At 49.8% G+C, this 18,798-nt stretch overlaps 1 protein-coding gene across 1 annotated transcript in view; it reads right to left on the bottom strand.

Moving 5' to 3' along the window:
- Positions 1-18,798, bottom strand: part of LOC139229815 (neurogenic locus notch homolog protein 1-like) — a 388,541-nt gene that overhangs the window by 95,621 nt on the left and 274,122 nt on the right. Inside the window, exons 5-7 of the mRNA XM_070861407.1 lie at positions 6,585-6,707; positions 5,201-5,434; positions 852-1,007 (exon numbers count right to left, since the gene is read on the bottom strand). Coding sequence (XP_070717508.1) covers positions 852-1,007; positions 5,201-5,434; positions 6,585-6,707 — 513 coding nt within the window. The remainder of the gene's footprint in view (positions 1-851; positions 1,008-5,200; positions 5,435-6,584; positions 6,708-18,798) is intronic.

Here is an 18,798-nt window from a genome sequence, read left to right as displayed (position 1 = left end):
GCACTGCAGTAATCGGGCTTCTGTGGTGATTAAAATAAAAATCTTTTTAAACAAAAAGTCATCTTGTTCCAAAAAATAGGATACGGTCGATTTTAGGAAGGAGGAAGAATTTTCGATGACTTTCCTCTACCTCCCTAGGAAAGATTGGAGATGCTGGGTCTGTTTTCTTTGGAACAGAGGAAGCTGAGGGTAGACCTGATTGAGGTGTATAAAATTATGAGGGACCTTGAGTGGGCCCGAAGGACCTGTTTCCTTTAGCGGAAGGGTCAACAACCAGGGAGTATAGATTTAAAGCCATTGAGAGAGGTATAGGTGGGATTTGAGGGGAAATATTTTCACCCAGAAGGTGTGAGGGTCTGGAACTCACTGCCTGAAAGGGCGGTAGAGGCAGAAACCCTCACCACATTTAAAAACGTACTTGGATGTGCACTTGAAGTGCTTTAACCTGCAGGACCTAGAGCTCGAAAGTGGGATTAGGCTGGATAGCTCTTGATCGGCTGGCGCGGACACGATGGGCCGAAATGGCCTCCTTCCGTCCTGTAAACTTCTATGATTCTATGACAAGAGATGCGGACATATTATTGGGGGAAGTGTAGTCGGGAGCTTTATTCTGCATCTGGTTGCAATCTACCTGAGCCGGGAGTGCTATCACTGTTCGTTATTTTACAAGTTAAACTAGTGTACGGGCTTTTGAATGACTGAGCTCAGCAGTCAAAGGGTTGATGCGAGGCCCCGGCAAAGGGACACCGTGCACAGGGAGACAGGTAAGGGTAGGGGAGGCAAATGGAAAGGGAAAGGAGATTGGGGGAATGCCGCAACCCCGTCAGTTACGGACCCGGCCAGGGACTCACCTATTGCGCACTCGTCAATGTCCTTCTTGCACGATGGGCCCGTGAAGCCAGCGGGACACTGGCACATGGCTCGTCCCGTCAGCGGGTTCATTTCGCAGACCGCGTTCTCGTGACATGGGTTACTGACGCAGGGATCGTCCAGGTGACAGACCAGCCCTAGGACAAAACGGCACACCGGTCATTCAGTGTCAATACACGTCCATGGCGTTCAGTGAGGAGGGAAGCAAGGAAGGCAGGAAGGGAAAGAAAGAAGACAAAGAAAGGAAGGAGGGAAGAAAGAAGGGAAGAATGAAGGAAAGGAAGGAAAGCAGCAAAAGAAAGAAGGAAGGAAGGAAATTAGGACAGAAGGAAGGGAGGAAGGAAGGAAGGTTGGAGTTAGAAAGGAAGGGTGGAAGGAAGGCACGATGGTCTTTACTTATCCTTCACATGTCCATATCCTTGGGTTGTAGGGCGAGTTGGAAGGAGAAACACATGAATTGCTAGATTAAAAAGACTCGTGTCCATCGAGTTCGCCGTCTACCTTTGTGATAGTCACATGATAGGACAGAATGTATAATCATAAAGGTGAATCAGAAAGTGGAGTCAAAGCAGGAAAAAATGACAAATAAAACAAAATTAAAAACTCTTTGTCTGAATGCACGCAGCATTCTAAACAAAATAGATGGGTTGATGACATAAGTAGATACAAATGGGTATGATCTAACAGAAAACAGAGAGTCGGAATAAATGGTCATGTTCCGGTTGGCAAACAGTGACTAGTAGGGTGTCGCAGGGATCGGTGCTGGGGCCTCAACTATTTACAATCTATATTAATGACTTGGATGAAGGGACCGAGTGTAATGTAGCCAAGTTTGCCAAGATGAGGAGAAACTTCTTCACTCAGAGAATTGTGAACTTGTGGAATTCTCTACCATAGAGAGTTGTTGAGGCCAGTTTGTTAGATATATTCAAAAGGGAGTTAGATGTGGCACTTGCGGCTAAAGGGATCAAGGGGTATGGAGAGAAAGCAGGAATGGGGTACTAAAGTTGCATGATCAGCCATGATCATATTGAATGGTGGTGCAGGCTCGAAGGGCCGAATGGCCTACTCTTGCACCTATTTTCTATGTTTCTATGATACAAAGATGGGTTGGAAAGCAAATTGTGAGGAGGACACAAAAAATCTGCAAAGGGATATAGAGAGGCTAAGTGAGTGGACAAAAATTTGGCAGATGGAGTATAGTGTGGGAAAATGTGAGCTTATCCATGTTGGCAGAAAAAATAAAAATCAAATTATTATTTAAATAGGGAGAGATTACAAAATGCTGCGGTACAGATGGACCTGGGGGTCCTTGTGCATGAAACACAAAAAGTTATTATGCAGGTACAGCAAGTGATCAGGAAGGCAAATGGAATGTTGGCCTTTATTGCAATGGGGATAGAGTATAAAAGCAGAGAAGTCCTGCTATAACTGTACAGGGTATTGGTGAGGCCACGCCTGGAGTACTGCGTGCAGTTTTGGTCTCCGTATTTAAGGAAGAATATACTTGCATTGGAAACTGTTCAGAGAAGGTTCACGCGGTTGATTCCGGAGATGAGGGGGTTGACTTATGAGGAAAGGTTGAGTAGGTTGGGTCTATACACATTGGAGTCCAGAAGAATGAGGTGATCTTATCGAAACATATAAGATAATGGGGGGGGTTGACAAGCTGAGCGCAGAGAGGATATTTCCACTCATGGGGGGAAAAGTAAAACTAGGGCCTCGGTTTTCATCAGCTGCAAGGCCTGCCCATTTGCCGCCCGAAGGACTGCCGATGGCCGCCGAGAGACCGGGCGGTACTTTGCCTGAAAGATTCCTCTAAAAGAGGTGGCAGTACCATCCGGTGGCAACATAATGGCTTACGCCGTCAATCTGGGTGACACCGGGCGGGAGTTCTCGATCTTGGCAGCAAAGGGGCTTGCCGCCCAAGTGACGCCGAGGATAAAGTCGGGCCCAGGGAGGGTGGAAGACCTGAAAAGTAAAAACATCACAAAAAAAAAAAATCACCGGAACACTTTCAGGAGACCAGAACCAGGTAAGTTGTTGTAAAAAAAAATGTAAAAGATGTTCATGGGCCTTCTTTTGCAGGTCTTCATACCTACCGTTGGGGTTAGACCAGCCTCCACACAGCGGTCCTTCCCCCTGCTGGCGCCGACTCCCGCCCTGCACCAATCTGGCAAGTCGGCGGGCGGGAGGCCACTTACGCGACTTGGCCACCAGAGGACATCAGCAGGCGGTTCCCGGTGGTACTCCCCTCCCGCCCGCTCCAGCCCAAGTGGAAACTGGGAGCGAGAGGAAAAAACGGCAGGCAAACTCGGCAGCAGTCGGCGGCAGCAGATGGCAGTGGGCGGTAAGGCCACCAATATGGGGGCCATGGTCTCAGAATAAGGGGCTGCCCATTTAAAACTGAGATGAGGAGGAATTTCGTCTCTCGCAGGGTTGTAAATCTATGGAATTCTCTGCCCCAGCGAGCTGTGGAGGCTGGGTCATTGAATAAACTTAAGGCGGAGATAGATTTTTGAGCGATAAGGGAGTAAAAGGTTATGGGGAGTGGGCAGGGAAGTGGAGCTGAGTCCATGATCAGATCAACCATGGTCATATTGAATGGCGGAGCAAGCTCGAGGGGCCGTATGACCTACTCCTGTTCCCATTTCTAATGTTCTTATGTTCTTGTGACACAATGATACAATGACAATAGAGTTGTTGTCTAATCACAGCCCTCGATCTCTGTCAATTAGTCGACAACAGACCCAGACATGAGGTGAGGGAAACCCCAGTGGGGGAGAAGTTAGGACCAAAGTCACCTCTTGCTCCCAAGCATGCGATACTTAACCACATGTCATGTCTCAATGTATCTTCAAATGTTAGTTTCTGAAAGAAACCTATCTAATTTGCATTGAAATGAATCAGCATTAACTGCTTGCACCGTGTTCGTTGGGAGCCTGTTCCATAGAACATAAGAATTAGAGCAGGATTTGGCCATTCGGCCCCTTGAGCCTGCTCCGCCATTCAATAAGATCATGGCTGATCTTCGACCTCAACTCCACTTTCCTGCCCGATCCCCATATCCTCTGATTCCCTTAATATTCCAAAGTCTTTCCGTCTCTTTCTTGCATATGCCCAACGGCTGAGCCTCCACAGACCTCTCGGGTAGGGAATTCCAAAGAATTTCATAGATTGACTACTAGTGCAATGAAGGGGCAATTTTAACCGAACCCATCCATCAAAACTGATGGTATCAGGGGGTGACATTGGTTTTATACCCTGCCACGATTTTACCCTCCATTGAAGTCAATGGAGAGTAATATTGGACAGGGTGTAAAACCAGTGTTTCACCGGATCCCGCGGGACAACCGCCCGGCGAGGTGTTAAAATGACCCCCCTCTGTTGCCGCAGACGAGCCAGGGTTCCCACTCCTGATTCAAGCGTCCAGTGGCCCCTGTGGCAAAGGTTTGTTCGTGCAGATGTCGGGCGAGGGCAGAATAAGGCCTGGCTGTGGACTTCCACTATTAGGTTGCCCTGCCGACTCCCACTGTCCAATTGGACACATCGAGATTGGTTGAGCTACATTCCCTCCCTCCCCATACACCAAAATACAAGGACCAAGCCCCCTCCCCTCCCCATACACCAAAATACAAGGACCAAGCCCCCTCCCCTCCCCATACACCAAAATACAAGGACTAAGCCCCCACTCCCCATACACCAAATACAAGGACCAAGCCCACCCCCCACATCATTCACAAAAAGTCATAGTATAAAAAGGATATTGAGCCCCTGGAGAAGGTGCAGAGAAGATTTACAAGGATGACACCAGAAATGCGAGGGTAGACATATCAGGAAAGGGTGAACAGGCTGGGTCTCTTTTCTCTTAAATAAAGAAGGCTGAGGGCTGATCTAATAGAGGTCTTTAAACTGATGAAAGGTTTTGATAGAGTGGACACAGGGAGAATGTTTCCACTTGTGGGGATGAACATAACTAGAGGCCATCAGTATAAGATAGTCACCAAGAAATCCAATAGGGAATTCAGAAGAAACTTCTTTACCCAGAGAGTGTTGAGAATGTGGAACTCACTACCACAGGGAGTGGTTGAAGTGAATAGTATCGATGCATTTAAGGGGAGGCTAGATAAGCATATGAGGGAGAAGGGAATCGAGGGGTATGCTGATAGATTTAGATGAGGAAAGACGGGAGGAGGCTCGAGTGGAGCATAAACACCGGCACGGACTGGTTGGGCCGAATGGGCTGTTTCTGTGCCGTATATCCTATGCAATCCTGTGTAAATCTGAGTAATCCTATCTCTTGTGTATTTAAAAGCTCGCGCACTCTTACCTTTTTTACCCGGTGGGCACTCGCACACAAAGTTTGCCACCTTGTCGTGGCAGGTGGCGCCCTGTGAGCAGGAGGTCTCGGTGCAGTCGTTGATGTTGTCGCTGCAGTCGTGGCCAGACCAGCCGTTGACACAGATGCAGTTGTAGCTGCCGTCAGTGTTGATGCAGGTCCCCCCGTTCTGGCACAGGTTGGGCTGGAGCTGGCACTCATCCACATCCTCAGTGCAGTACTGGCCTGCAACCCAACGCAGGAGGGTCACACCATGCCACTGCTCGCCGCTTCACACAATATCTGCCCTCCACAGACCCACACAACAATCGTCTGAACCAGCGCTTACTTCTACTGCAGGCAGACTATGGAAGTTGCTGCAAAAGAACACTTCACTTCAAAGAGCCCACTCTACTAACAGCGACCTTAGCCCTCCAACCCCTGAACTCCCCATGACCTTATCCCACCAACCTCAGAACTCCCCATGACCTTAGTCCTCCAACCCCTGAACTCCCCATGACATTAGCCCTTCAACTCCTGAACTCACAGTGACCTTAGCCCTCCAATCCCTGAACTCCCCATGACCTTAGCCCTCCAACCCCTGAACTCACAGCGACCTTAGCCCTCCAACCCCTAAACTCACCATGACCTTATTCCATCAGCCCCTGAACTCCCCATGACCTTAGCCCTCCAACCCCTGAACTCACTGTAACCTTATCCCACCAGCCCATGAACTCACCGTGACCTTATCCCACCAGCCCCTAAACTCCCCATGACCTTAGCTCTCTAACTCCTGAACTCGCCGTGACCTTTCCCATCAATCCATTGAACTGACCATGACCTTAGCCCTCCAACCACTGAACTCACCATAGTATTAGGTGATCCCTCCACACCAAAAACGGATGAATTCCCAGGTGTTTCAATGAGGGATCTGATATTCCAGATCCTGAACTACATGTTGAAGGGGGGAAGATGCCTGTGCTTGGATTTTTTTAACGTGTGGTGGCCGTTGCACACCAGCCGACACACGGGCTTGACAGAGCTAGGTCTTGGTCCAGTGGCAAGGATTAACCAGGACGACTGGAGACCAGATCTGCTGCACGGACCTAGTGTGCACACATACTCCTACTGTCCATAGATCGCAGTGTGGGCTGGCCCCTGCTGCCTCTGGGCCCTCTCCCCTTCTGGGCCCCGAATCCTCGCCTCTCTTGGCCCCAGTCATGACGCTCCGGGGCCCCGATCTCTCCGCCACGATCTCTCACCACTCCTCACCATGACCTTATCCCATCAACCCCCTGACTTATGCACATCTTTCAGCAGCTGAAGTCACGGTGGAACTAAAAGACTTTGCTAGAACTGTTTAGTGTCGATGTTCGGATAGTATCAAGGTTATTACCGGTCCACATCGAGGGGCATTTGCAATCGTATGTGCTGACTCCGTCCACACAGGTCCCGCCGTTCTGACACCGGTGAGCCTTACAATCATCGACGTTCACGTCGCAAAACCGGCCGGTAAATGCTGCGGGAAAACAGACGTTACAATCGAGAGAAAATGACAACCTTCTGCGGACATTTTGTCAACTGCCCCACCTTTTTTGGTCCCGTCACTTAGCGGCAATGTCAGCCGTGGCTCAGTGGGCAGCAACTCTCGCCTCCGAGTCACAAGGTTTTGATTTTGAGTCCCACTCCAGAGACTTGACCACATAATCTAGGCCATCACTCCCAGTGCAGTGCTGAGGGAGCCCTACGCTGTCGGAGGTGCCGTCTTGCAGATGAGCCATTAAACCGAGGCCCCGTCTGCCCGTTCAAGTGGATGCAAAAGATTCCACCTCTACGGTTTTGAAGCAGAGCAGGGGAGTTCTCCCTGGTATCCTGGCCAATATTTAGTATTTTTTTTAAAAACATTCACTGGTCATTATCTCATTGCTGCTTGTGGGCGCCTGCTTTGCGCAAATTGGCTGCTACATTTCCTACATTACAACAGTGACTACATTTCAAACGTACTTCATTGGCTGTAAAGCGTTTTGGGACGTGCTGAGGTGGTGAAACGTGCGCAAGTTCACCTGCCAGGCCAGTGCTGCTCTCAGTCAACTTCAATGGGACATGAAAGCAGGATGTTGCATTCCCCTGCCCTCCCTGTCCCCTTTTCACAGAGCTCTGACTTTATATTAGAGCAGGGGAAGGGGGTAGAGGGGGATTGCTCCCTGCATGACTGAGGGGGTTTATCCATTGTGGGTCTAATCCAAACAGTTCAGCAAACCTCCAGGCTCGATCTTCGTCCGTGTTAACTGGACCACTCTTAGCCAGAGAAACAGAATCATAGAACTTACAGCACAGAAGGAGGTCATTGGCCCATCATGCCTGTGCCAGCTCTATGCAAGACTTCTTCTTCGGCGGCCCCTCGTATCGAGGATGACTTGCTTCCACACCAAAAAGGGATGAGTTCCCAGGTGTTTCAATGACGGACCTGATATTCCAGGTCCTGAACTACATCTTGAAGGGTGGAAGATGCCTGTGCGTGGATTTTATTACCATGCGGTGGCCGTTGCACACCAGCCACCACACGGGCTTGACCGAGCTAGGTCTTGGTCCAGTGGCAAGGATTACCCAAGACGACTGGAGACCAGATCTGCTGCACAGACCTGATGCGCACACGTATCGCACTGTGGGCTGGGCCCGTGCTGCCCCTGGGCCCTCGCCTTTCCTGAGCCCCAGTCATATCGCTCAACAATCTCTCGCCGCTCCCTCGCCCCCGATCTCGCCGCTCCTCTGCCGCTCGCCGCCTCTCCTGCTGTACCTGTTTGCTGATTGGAGTGTGGGCAGGCACAGCAGGAGAGGCGGGAAGCAGCAAAGGAGCGCCAAGGTCTATGCAAGAGCTATACAATTAGTCCCACTCCATCCTGCTCTTTCCCCGAAGCCCTGCAATTTTCACCCCTTCAAGTATTTGTTCAATTCCCTTTTGAAAAGTTACTACTGAATCTGCTTCCACCGCCCTTTCAGCAGTGCATTCCAGATTACAGCAGCTCGCTGCGTAAAAAAAAACTTCCTCGTCTCCCATTCTGGTTCTTTTGCCAATTGTCTTAAATGCGCCCTTAAATTATCGAGCCTCGTGCGAGTGGAATGTTTCCCCTTATTTACTCTACCAAAACTCTTCATGATTCTCCTCTTAACATTCTCTGCTCTGAGGAGAGCAACCCCAGCTTCTCTCGGTCTCTCCATGTAACTGAAGTCCCTCAGCTCTGGTACCATTCTAGCAAACCCCCTCTGCACCTTCTTTGAAGCCTTGACATCCTTCCTAAAATGTGGTGCCCAGAATTGGACACAATACTCCAGCTGAGGCCTCACCAGTGATTTATAAAGGGTTTATCATCAAAGAGGCGTAAGAATTTGTTCTACACCCCAAGTTAGCTGGGAGGGAAAGCCCATCAACCACAGTTTGAATCACGATCCAGTGACCCCCTGCTCTAAATTAATAGAGATTTAGGATGCATCACATATAGTGCAACATAACCTTCCTGTGACTGCAAAAGGTTATAGCAACTCCTTTAACATTAAGTCACAGAGGTTTACCACATGGAGGGAGGCCATTCACCATATTGCACCAGTGCTGCTCCTCTGAAAGATCTAGACAATTAGTTTGGTTTCCCTACACTTTCTCCATGCCCTTTACATTTTTCTTCGCTGGGTCCCTTTCTGTGCTGGCTTGTATTCCCTGGTGTTTAGGAGATTGAGGGGTAATTTGATCAAGGTGTTTAAAATGGTCAAAGGATTTGATAGGGCCGAAATGGCCTCCTTCTGTGCTGTAAATTTCTATTCTATGATTCTATATGGAGAAACTATTTCCTCTGGCATGGGGCATCAAGAGCCAGGGGTTATCATCTTAAAATTGGTTCCAGGCTACTCAGGAGTGAAATCAGAAAGCACTTATTCGCACAAAGGGTAGTGGAAATGTGGAACGCTCTCCCCAAAAAGGCTGCGGATGCTGGGGGTCAATTGGAGCTTTCGAGACTGAGATCGATACGAATTTTGCTGGGTGAGGATAGCGAGGGATATGGAGCGAAGGCAGGGAAATTCAGCTGAGGCAGAAGATCAGCCGTGACCCAATCGAATGGCGGAGCAGGCCCGAGGGGCTGAATGGCCCCCTCCTGTTCCTAATGCTCATTTCTGGTCGCCCTGGAAACCAGAGCGCCTGGCCAAGTTCAGCTTGAAGCTGACGGAGTTGAAGAGGAAGAGCTGTTTCCGAGACCAGGCTCCGCAATCTCTTACGTCCGCGCTTGGTGCCAGAAGCCTGTTCAGCAGATGCGTGGCTCAGCCCCAAAGAGCAGTGGTCCAGAAGCCAGCAGAAACCTCAGGGGAGACTGAGTCCAGCAAAAAAAAGCAGCCAAGCAGTAGTCATGGAAACACATTCCTGGAACACCACAGTGAGGTTTTGTGACCCTTTAATGGGTTCCACTCTGGACATCCCACTCTGACCACATGACGACCCTTCCGGCTGCCACTTAAGCGATCGGTGGCTCTGAGTGAATTATCAGACTTCCTTGCTTCTAGTCCCTGCTGAAAACATTTGTGGTGAGGAAGGACAATAATGTTCATTCATAAGAGGAGCAAAACAGCAGAAATTACGGAGCCACAGGAAGACAGAAAAAAAAATGGACAAATGAGCAGCAATCGGATGTGGGAATCTGCAAACCGCCAATTTAAAGAATAGTTGAAACCACTCAGTGTGGTTACTTGCTCCCAATGTCAAGGAGGGAGAGTCAGATATATCAAATACATATGACATTACTCTTTGTGGGAGCTTGCTGTGCGCAAGTTGACTGCTGGGTTTCGCACATTACAACAGTGACTACACTCCAAAAAGTACTTCATTGGCTGTAAAGCGTTTGAGACGTCTGGTGGTCATGAAAGGCGCTATATAAATGCAAGTCGTAGTCTTATTTTTGTAGCATGTCACAACAGAAAATGCAGTGACATCCCCACTAGAGTCACTGTCTCCGCTACATATCCCACCAGGCTCAATCTCTCCCTCCGCTACATATACCACCGGAGTCACTCTCTCCCTCCGCTACATATACCACCGGAGTCACTCTCTCCCTCCCCTACATATACCACCGGTGTCACTCTCTCCTTCCCCTACATATCCCACTGGGCTCACTTTCTATCCCCCCTAATTAGCCCACAGGGCTCACTCTCTATACCCCTACATATACCACCAGGCTCCCTCTCACTCCCCGCTACAAATCCCACCGGACTCACTCTCTCTCCCCGCTACATATTCCACCGGGCTCACTCTCTCTCCCCCCTGCAAATCCCACCAGGCTCATTCTCACTCTCCCCTACATATCCCAGCGGGCTCACTCTCTGTCTCCCCTACATATTCCAACGGGCTCATTCTCTGTCTCCCCTACATATCCCACCAGGCTCACTCGCTTTGCCCCGACATATCCCACTGGACTCTCTCTCTCCCATTCTACATATCCCACTGGGCTCACTCTCACTCTCCCTTAAATATCCCACCGGGCTCACACTCTCCCTCCCCTACATATCCCACTTGGCTCACTCTCCCCCTCCCCTACATAACCCACCGAGCTCACTCTCATTCTCCCATACAAAACTTCTATAGTTATGTAAAGAGAAAAAGGTTCGTAAAGACAAACGTAGGTCCCCTGCAGTCAGAATCAGGGGAAGTCATAATGGGGAACAAAGAAATGGCAGACCAATTGAACAAGTACTTTGGTTCGGTATTCACTAAGGAGGACACAAACAACCTTCCAGATATAAAAGGAGTCAGAGAGTCTAGTAAGAAGGAGGAACTGAGGGAAATCCTTATTAGTCGGGAAATTGTGTTGGGGAAATTGATGGGATTGAAGGCCGATAAATCCCCAGGGCCTGATGGTCTGCATCTCAGAGTACTTAAGGAGGTGGCCTTGGAAATAGCGGGTGCATTGACAGTCATTTTCCAACATTCCATTGACTCTGGATCAGTTCCTATGGAGTGGAGGGTAGCCAATGTAACCCCACTTTTTAAAAAAGGAGGGAGAGAGAAAACAGGGAATTATGGACTGGTCAGCCTGACATCGGTAGTGGATAAAAGATGGAATAAATTACTAAGGATGTCATAGCAGCGCATTTGGAAAGAGGTGACATGATAGGTCCAAGTCAGCATGGATTTGTGAAAGGGAAATCATGCTTGACAAATCTTCTGGAATTTTTTGAGGATGTTTCCTGTAGAGTGGACAAGGGAGAACCAGTTGATGTGGTGTATTTGAACTTTCAGAAGGCTTTCGACAAGGTCCCACACAAGAGATTAATGTGCAAAGTTAAAGCACATGGGATTGGGGGTAGTGTGCTGACGTGGATTGAGACCTGGTTGGCAGACAGGAAGCAAAGAGTAGGAGTAAATGGGTACTTTCCAGAATGGCAGGCAGTGACTAGTGGGGTACCGCAAGGTTTTGTGCTGGGGCCCCAGCTGTTTACATTGTACATTAATGATTTAGACGAGGGGGTTAAATGTAGTATCTCCAAATTTGCGGATGACACTAAGTTGGGTGGCAGTGTGAGCTGCGAGGAGGATGCTATGAGGCTGCAGAGTGACTTGGATAGGTTAGGTGAGTGGGCAAATGCATGGCAGATGAAGTATAATGTGGATAAATGTAAGGTTATCCACTTTGGTGGTAAAAACAGAGAGACAGACTATTATCTGAATGGTGACAGATTAGGAAAAGGGGAGGTGCAATGAGACCTGGGTGTCATGGTACATCAGTCATTGATGGTTGGCATGCAGGTACAGCAGGCGGTTAAGAAAGCAAATGGCATGTTGGCCTTCATAGCGAGGGGATTTGAGTACAGGGGCAGGGAGGTATTACTACAGTTGTACAGGGCCGTGGTGAGGCCACACCTGGAGTATTGTGTACAGTTTTGGTCTCTTAAGTTGAGGAAGGATATTCTTGCTATTGAGGGAGTGCAGCGAAGGTTCACTAGACTGATTCCTGGGATGGTGGGACTGACATATCAAGAAAGACTGGATCAACTGGGCTTATATTCACTGGAGTTCAGAAGAATGAGAGGGGATCTCATCGAAACGTTTAAAATTCTGACGGGTTTAGACTGGTTAGGTGCAGGAAGAATGTTCCCAATGTTGGGGAAGTCCAGAACCAGGGGTCACAGTCTAAGGATAAGGGGTAAGCCATTTAGGACCGAGATGAGGAGAAACTTCTTCACCCAGAGAGTGGTGAACCTGTGGAATTCTATACCACAGAAAGTTGTTGAGGCCAATTCACTAAATATATTCAAAAAGGAGTTAGATGTCGTCCTTGGGGGATCAAGGGGTATGGAGCGAAAGGAGGAAAGAGGTACTGAGGTGAATGATCAGCCATGATCTTATTGAATGGTGGTGCAGGCTCGAAGGGCCGAATGGCCTACTCCTGCACCTACTTTCTATGTTTCTATGTTTCTATGTAATATCCCACTGGGCTCACTCTGTCCCTCCACTACATATCCCACCGGGCTCACTTTCTCACTCGTCTACATATCCCACCGGCCTCACTCTCACTCCACCCTACCTATCGCACCGGGCTCACTCTCACTCTACCCTACATATCCCACTAGGCTCATTCTCTCCTCCCCTACATATCCCACCGGGCTCACTGTCTCCCTCCCCGACATATACCACCGGGGTCACTCTCTCACTCCCCCTACATATCCCACAGGTCTCAATCTCACCCTCCCCTACATATCCCACAGGTCTCACTCTCTCCCTCTCCTACATATCCCACAGGTCTCACTCTCTCCCTCCCCAACATATCCCACCTGGTTCACTCTCTCTCCCCTACATATCCCACCGGGCTCACTCTCACTCTCCCCTACATATCCCATCGAGCTCAATCTCTGCCTCCCCTACATATCCCACCAGGCTCACTCTCTCCCTCCCCTACCTATCCCACAGGGCTTACTCTCTATCCCCCCTACATATCCCACCGGGCTCAATCTCTCCCTCCCCTACATATCCCACCGGGCTCACTCACACTGGCCCCTACATATCCCACTGGGCTCACTCTCACTCTCCTCTACATAGCCTACCAGTTCACTCCCTCTCTCCCCTACATATCCCACCCGGCTCACTCTTATTCTCCCTTACATATCCCACCTAGCTCACTCTCTCCCTCCCCTACATATTCCACCGGGTTCACTCTCTCGCCCCTATATATCCCACTGGGCTCACTCTCTCCCTCCCCTACATATCCCACCGGGCTCACTCTCTCTCTCCCCTACATATACCACTGGGCTCATTCTCTCTCTCCCCTCCGCCCCCCACATATGCCACTGGGCTCACCCTCTGTCTCTCCTACATTTCTAACCGGGCTCATTCTCACTCCCCCCTACATATCCCACTGGGCTCACTCTCTCCTTCCCCTACATGTCCCACCGGGCTCACCTTCTCCCTCCACTACATAACCCACCGGGCTCACTCTCTCCCTCCCCTACATAGCTCACCGGGCTCATTCACACTCCCCCCTACATATCCCACCGTGCTCTCTCTCTCCCTCCCCTACATATCCCACCGTGCTCTCTCTCTCCCTCCCCTACATAGCCCACTGGGTTCACTCTCCCCTTCCCCTACATGTCCCACCGGGCTCACCCTCTCCCTCCCCTACATAACCCACCGGGCTCACTCTCTCCCTCCCCTACATAGCCCACCGGCCTCACTCTCACTCTCACCTACATATCCCACCGGGTACACTCTGTCCCTCCCCTACATGTCCCACCGGGCTCACCTTCTCCCTCCACTACATAACCCACCGGGCTCACTCTCTCCCTCCCCTACATAGCTCACCGGGCTCATTCACACTCCCCCCTACATATCCCACCGTGCTCTCTCTCTCCCTCCCCTACATATCCCACCGTGCTCTCTCTCTCCCTCCCCTACATAGCCCACTGGGCTCACTCTCCCCTTCCCCTACATGTCCCACCGGGCTCACCCTCTCCCTCCCCTACATAACCCACCGGGCTCACTCTCTCCCTCCCCTACATAGCCCACCGGCCTCACTCTCACTCTCACCTACATATCCCACCGGGTACACTCTGTCCCTCCCCTACATATCCCACAGGTCTCACTCTCTCCCTCCCCAATATATCCCACCTGGCTCACTCTCTCTCCCCTACATATCCCACCGGGCTCACTCTCACTCTCCCCTACATATCTCATCATGCTCAATCACACTGCCCCCTACATATCCCACCGGGCTCACTCTCACTCTCCCCTACATAGCCTACCGGTTCACTCCCTCTCTCCCCTACATATCCCACTGGTCTCACTCTCTCCCTCCCCGACATATCCCACCGGGCTCAATCTCTCCCTCCCCTACATATCCCACCGGGCTCACTCTCACTCTCCCCTACATAGCCTACCGGGTTCACTCCCTCCCTCCCCTACATATCCCACTGGTCTCACTCTCTCCCTCCCCTACATATCCCACCGGGCTCACTCTCTCTCTCTCCCCTACATATACCACTGGGCTCATTCTCTCTCCCCCCCCGCCCCCCACATATGCCACTGGGCTCACCCTCTGTCTCTCCTACATTTCTAACCGGGCTCATTCTCACTCCCCCCTACATATCCCACTGGGCTCACTCTCTCTTTCCCCTACATGTCCCACCGGGCTCACCCTCTCCCTCCCCAACATAACCCACCGGGCTCACTCTCTCCCTCCCCTACATAGCCCACCGGGCTCATTCACTCCCCCCTACATATCCCACTGGGCTCACTCTCTCTTTCCCCTACATAGCCTACCGGGTTCACTCCCTCCCTCCCCTACATATCTCACCGTGCTCTCTCTCTCCCTCCCCTACATATCCCACCGGGCTAACTCTCTGCCTCCCCTACATGTCCCACCAGGCTCACTCGCTCCCTCTGCTACATATCCCACCATTCTCACTCTCCCTCCTCTACATATTCCACCGGGCTCTCTCTCTCCTTCCCCTACATATCTCACCAGTCTCACTCTCCCTCCCCTACATATTCCACCAGTCTCACTCTCCCTCCCCTACATATCCCACCGAGCTCACTCTCTCCCTCCCCGACATATCCCACCAGTCTCACTCTCCCTCCCCTACATATCCCAGCAGGCTCACTCTCACTCTCCCCTACCTATCCCACTGGGTTCAATCTCTCCCTCCCCTACATATCCTACCCGGCTCACTCTTATTCTCCCCTACATATCCCACCTAGCTCACTCTCTCCCTCCCCTACATATCCTACCGGGTTCACTCTCTCTCCCCTATATATCCCATTGGGCTCACTCTCTCCCTCTCCTACATATCCCACTGATTTCACTCTCACTCTCCCCTACATATCCCACATTGCTCTCTCTCTGTCCCCCCTACATATCCCACTGGAGTCACTCCCTGTCTCCCCTATATACCCCACCAGGCTCACTTTCACTCCCACCTATATATCCCACTGGGCTCATTCTCTTCCTTCCCTACATATCCCACTAGGTCACTCACTCAAGGTCACCCCGGTGGACATTGTGTTCGGGCCAGATCTGGCTTTGATGCCACCACAATACCATACCCTGCGCACACTGACACAAAGATTAGTGGGAAAGCAGGTTGTGTAGAGGACAAAGCGAGGCTGCAAAGAGATTTAGATAGGTTAAGCGAATGGGCTAAGGTTTGGCAGATGGAATACAATGTCGGAAAGTGTGAGGTCATCCACCTTGGGAAAAAAAACAGTAACAGGGAATATTATTTGAATGGGGAGAAATTACAACATGCTGCGTTGCAGAGGGACCTGGGGGTCCTTGTGCATGAATCCCAAAAAGTTAGTTTGCAGGTGCAGCAGGTAGTCAGGAAGGCGAATGGAATGTTGGCCTTCATTGCGAGAGGGATGGAGTACAAAAGCAGGGAGGTACTGCTGCAACTGTACAGGTTATTGGTGAGGCCGCACCTGGAGTACTGCGTGCAGTTTTGGTCACCTTACTTAAGGAAGGATATACTGGCTTTGGAGGGAGTACAGAGACGATTCACTAGGCTGATTCCGGAGATGAGGGGGTTACCTTATGATGATAGGTTGAGTAGACTGGGTCTTTACTCGTTGGAGTTCAGAAGGATGAGGGGTGATCTTATAGAAACATTTAAAATCATGAAAGGGATAGACAGGATAGAGGCTGTGGAAGAAAGAATCTATGAATCTATGGCTTATGGAAAAGGGAAGGGTTAAATTCTGTTTTTGCTATGCTTAAAGAAATAATAGGACTAGAAAAATAGCCACGCTTTTTTAGCCTTGAAACTTAGAGATGCAATTAAATGACCATCTGGTATTAAAATGGAGTCTCCTTTTATTCTGCTTATCAGACTGTGAACAGAGAGAAACTATGCAAGGATAGATAGAGTGTGTACCTCCCGAGATGACCTTTGTACTCACGGGACTACTGAATAAGATTCCTTTTCTATTTCTGTATTCAATTTCTGTATAAAGATAGGGACAATTTGCTTGTACAGCAGAGTTTTGCCTTGGTACGGTTCAAGCAGGCTCTCCGAGATATATCTCGCTTTTTAAAAATAAATTATCTCGAAGTGCACTTCTGAAAGTCTCCGCCTGAGTTAATTTAAGCTAAATATTTCCTCGACAGATTCTGGCGTAGTCGGCAGGATCTCTAAAAAAAACGAGATCCAAAAGAACTAAATTTAACTTTTAAAGAGAAAAGAGGAATTTTAAGGACCTTCCTAGCTGAAAGGAGGAAGGTGCCTAGGCCGTCCTAGCTGAAAGGGGGACGGGCCGCCGAGATCCCCGAGGGGGTGAGGCATAAGGTAGCTACCGCAAAGAAGCTAAAATTACAAAAAGGCAAAAGGAGACCCCGAGCTGAGCAGAAAAGAGAACACCGGTGAGCGCTTTGTAAATTATTGTATATTTTGTAGGATTGTCCTAACTCTCATTTCAGAAAAGATCGCGAGACGTTGCACCCGGAAGAATGGGAAACAGTTCTAGTCGAGCAGGGCGCTCGCGCCCAGCTCCTAGAAAAGGAAAGAAGGACGACCTCTCGACTGAAAGAATGAAAGTACATCCTAAGACTGAGAAAAGAATCAGTAAGGTAGTAAAGCAACGAGAGAAGGTAGGAGATCCCATTGTGCCGCCCGGCTCGCCGGCGGACACTGTAATTAAAGAAACAGGAGACGACAGATACGCGGTAACGTTTAGTAGCGATTTGTACGGTTGGTCTGATGGGGATTGGTCATATGGAGGAAGTTTTAAATTGTCCTTAATTGAGGAATGGAGACAGACCACCAAAGATGGGGCGGGGGACCCCACTTGGGATAAAGATGATATGGAGAATTGTTTTAAAAAATGGACAGAGGTGGCAAAGAGGCACCAGCCCCCTAAAAATAAAAAGAAAGAGGAGGAGGGTAAGGAGAAGCCCCCTCCCTCTTACAGCCCCCCGAGTGCCCCGGTTATGACCGCTTCCCCTGTCGGCTTATATCCCCGTCTTCCAACCACCAAGCCGGATGATTGGCAGGAGATTATAGAAATAGTGGCCGCCCAGCTAGATCAGGTCTCCAGGCGACGAGAAAATCCACAAAACCCACCAGAAAATCCACAAAACCCACCAGTAAATCCATAAAACCCACCAGTAAATCCACAAAACCCACCAGAAAATCTACAAAACCCACCAGTAAATCCACAAAACCCACCAGTAAATCCACAAAACCCACCAGAAAATCCACAAAACCCACCAGAAAATCCACAAAACCCACCAGAAAATCCACAAAACCCACCAGAAAATCCACAAAACCCACTAGAAAATGAAAATGGAGACGGGGAGGCGGGGGGAGGAGTCATGGATGATAGCACAACCCCTGCCCCAGGAATGAATACCAGGAATACCATAAGACAGGCCAATTCCTCCACTACCCCCACGACACAAGCCCCCCGTGTAATGATCGGAACAACGGCTGTCCTAAAGCCCTGGACACCGGGAGAAGCTCGGGATATGATATCAGCTGCCCCTAATCCTGTTAAGAAGCCAGTAGCTTTTCACAACAGCTTGAGCAAACCTGTACCATTTATAACCCCCTCCCCGGAGATGTGAAATTATTACTGCAGGCAGCATATGGGTCCTCTTGGCAAGGGGTAAAAGATATGTTCCCTATACCCGCCGGTGAAAACGGAGATTGGCGGGAAAATAGAAGGAAATGAGTCCCGGGAACATTGGTTGCAGCACCGGGGCAAGGATGCCATATTAAAGGGAGCTAAAAAGCATGGAGATATAGGGGAAGTCACCCGCTGCTTGCAGAAAGCAGAAGAATAGATTTTGCAGGCAGATGGAAAAATAGTTGGGACGAGCATGCAGGAATACCAATGGATCAAAATGAACCTTTGGCAGTGCAAACCTTGTTAAATTGTATGTTGCCACAACAAGCAAGAACATACAAAATAAGGGTTTTGGACTGGCAAGGAAAAAGTTGGAAAGAGACAGTTACAGTACTGGCTAACATGGATAGAGAGGGACTATTTACCTATAAGGAAAATATGGCTAAAACAGCAGATCAGTAAATCAGCAAAAGGGACGAGGACAGGCACAGAATAATCAGCATAGGGATGCCCCGGAGGC

Source organism: Pristiophorus japonicus, chromosome 19 (assembly GCF_044704955.1).
Source record: "Pristiophorus japonicus isolate sPriJap1 chromosome 19, sPriJap1.hap1, whole genome shotgun sequence".
In the NCBI taxonomy this organism is placed as follows: domain Eukaryota; kingdom Metazoa; phylum Chordata; class Chondrichthyes; family Pristiophoridae; genus Pristiophorus; species Pristiophorus japonicus.
The sequence above is the reverse complement of the archived record's forward strand: the minus strand, read 5'-3'. Positions and strand labels throughout refer to the sequence as shown.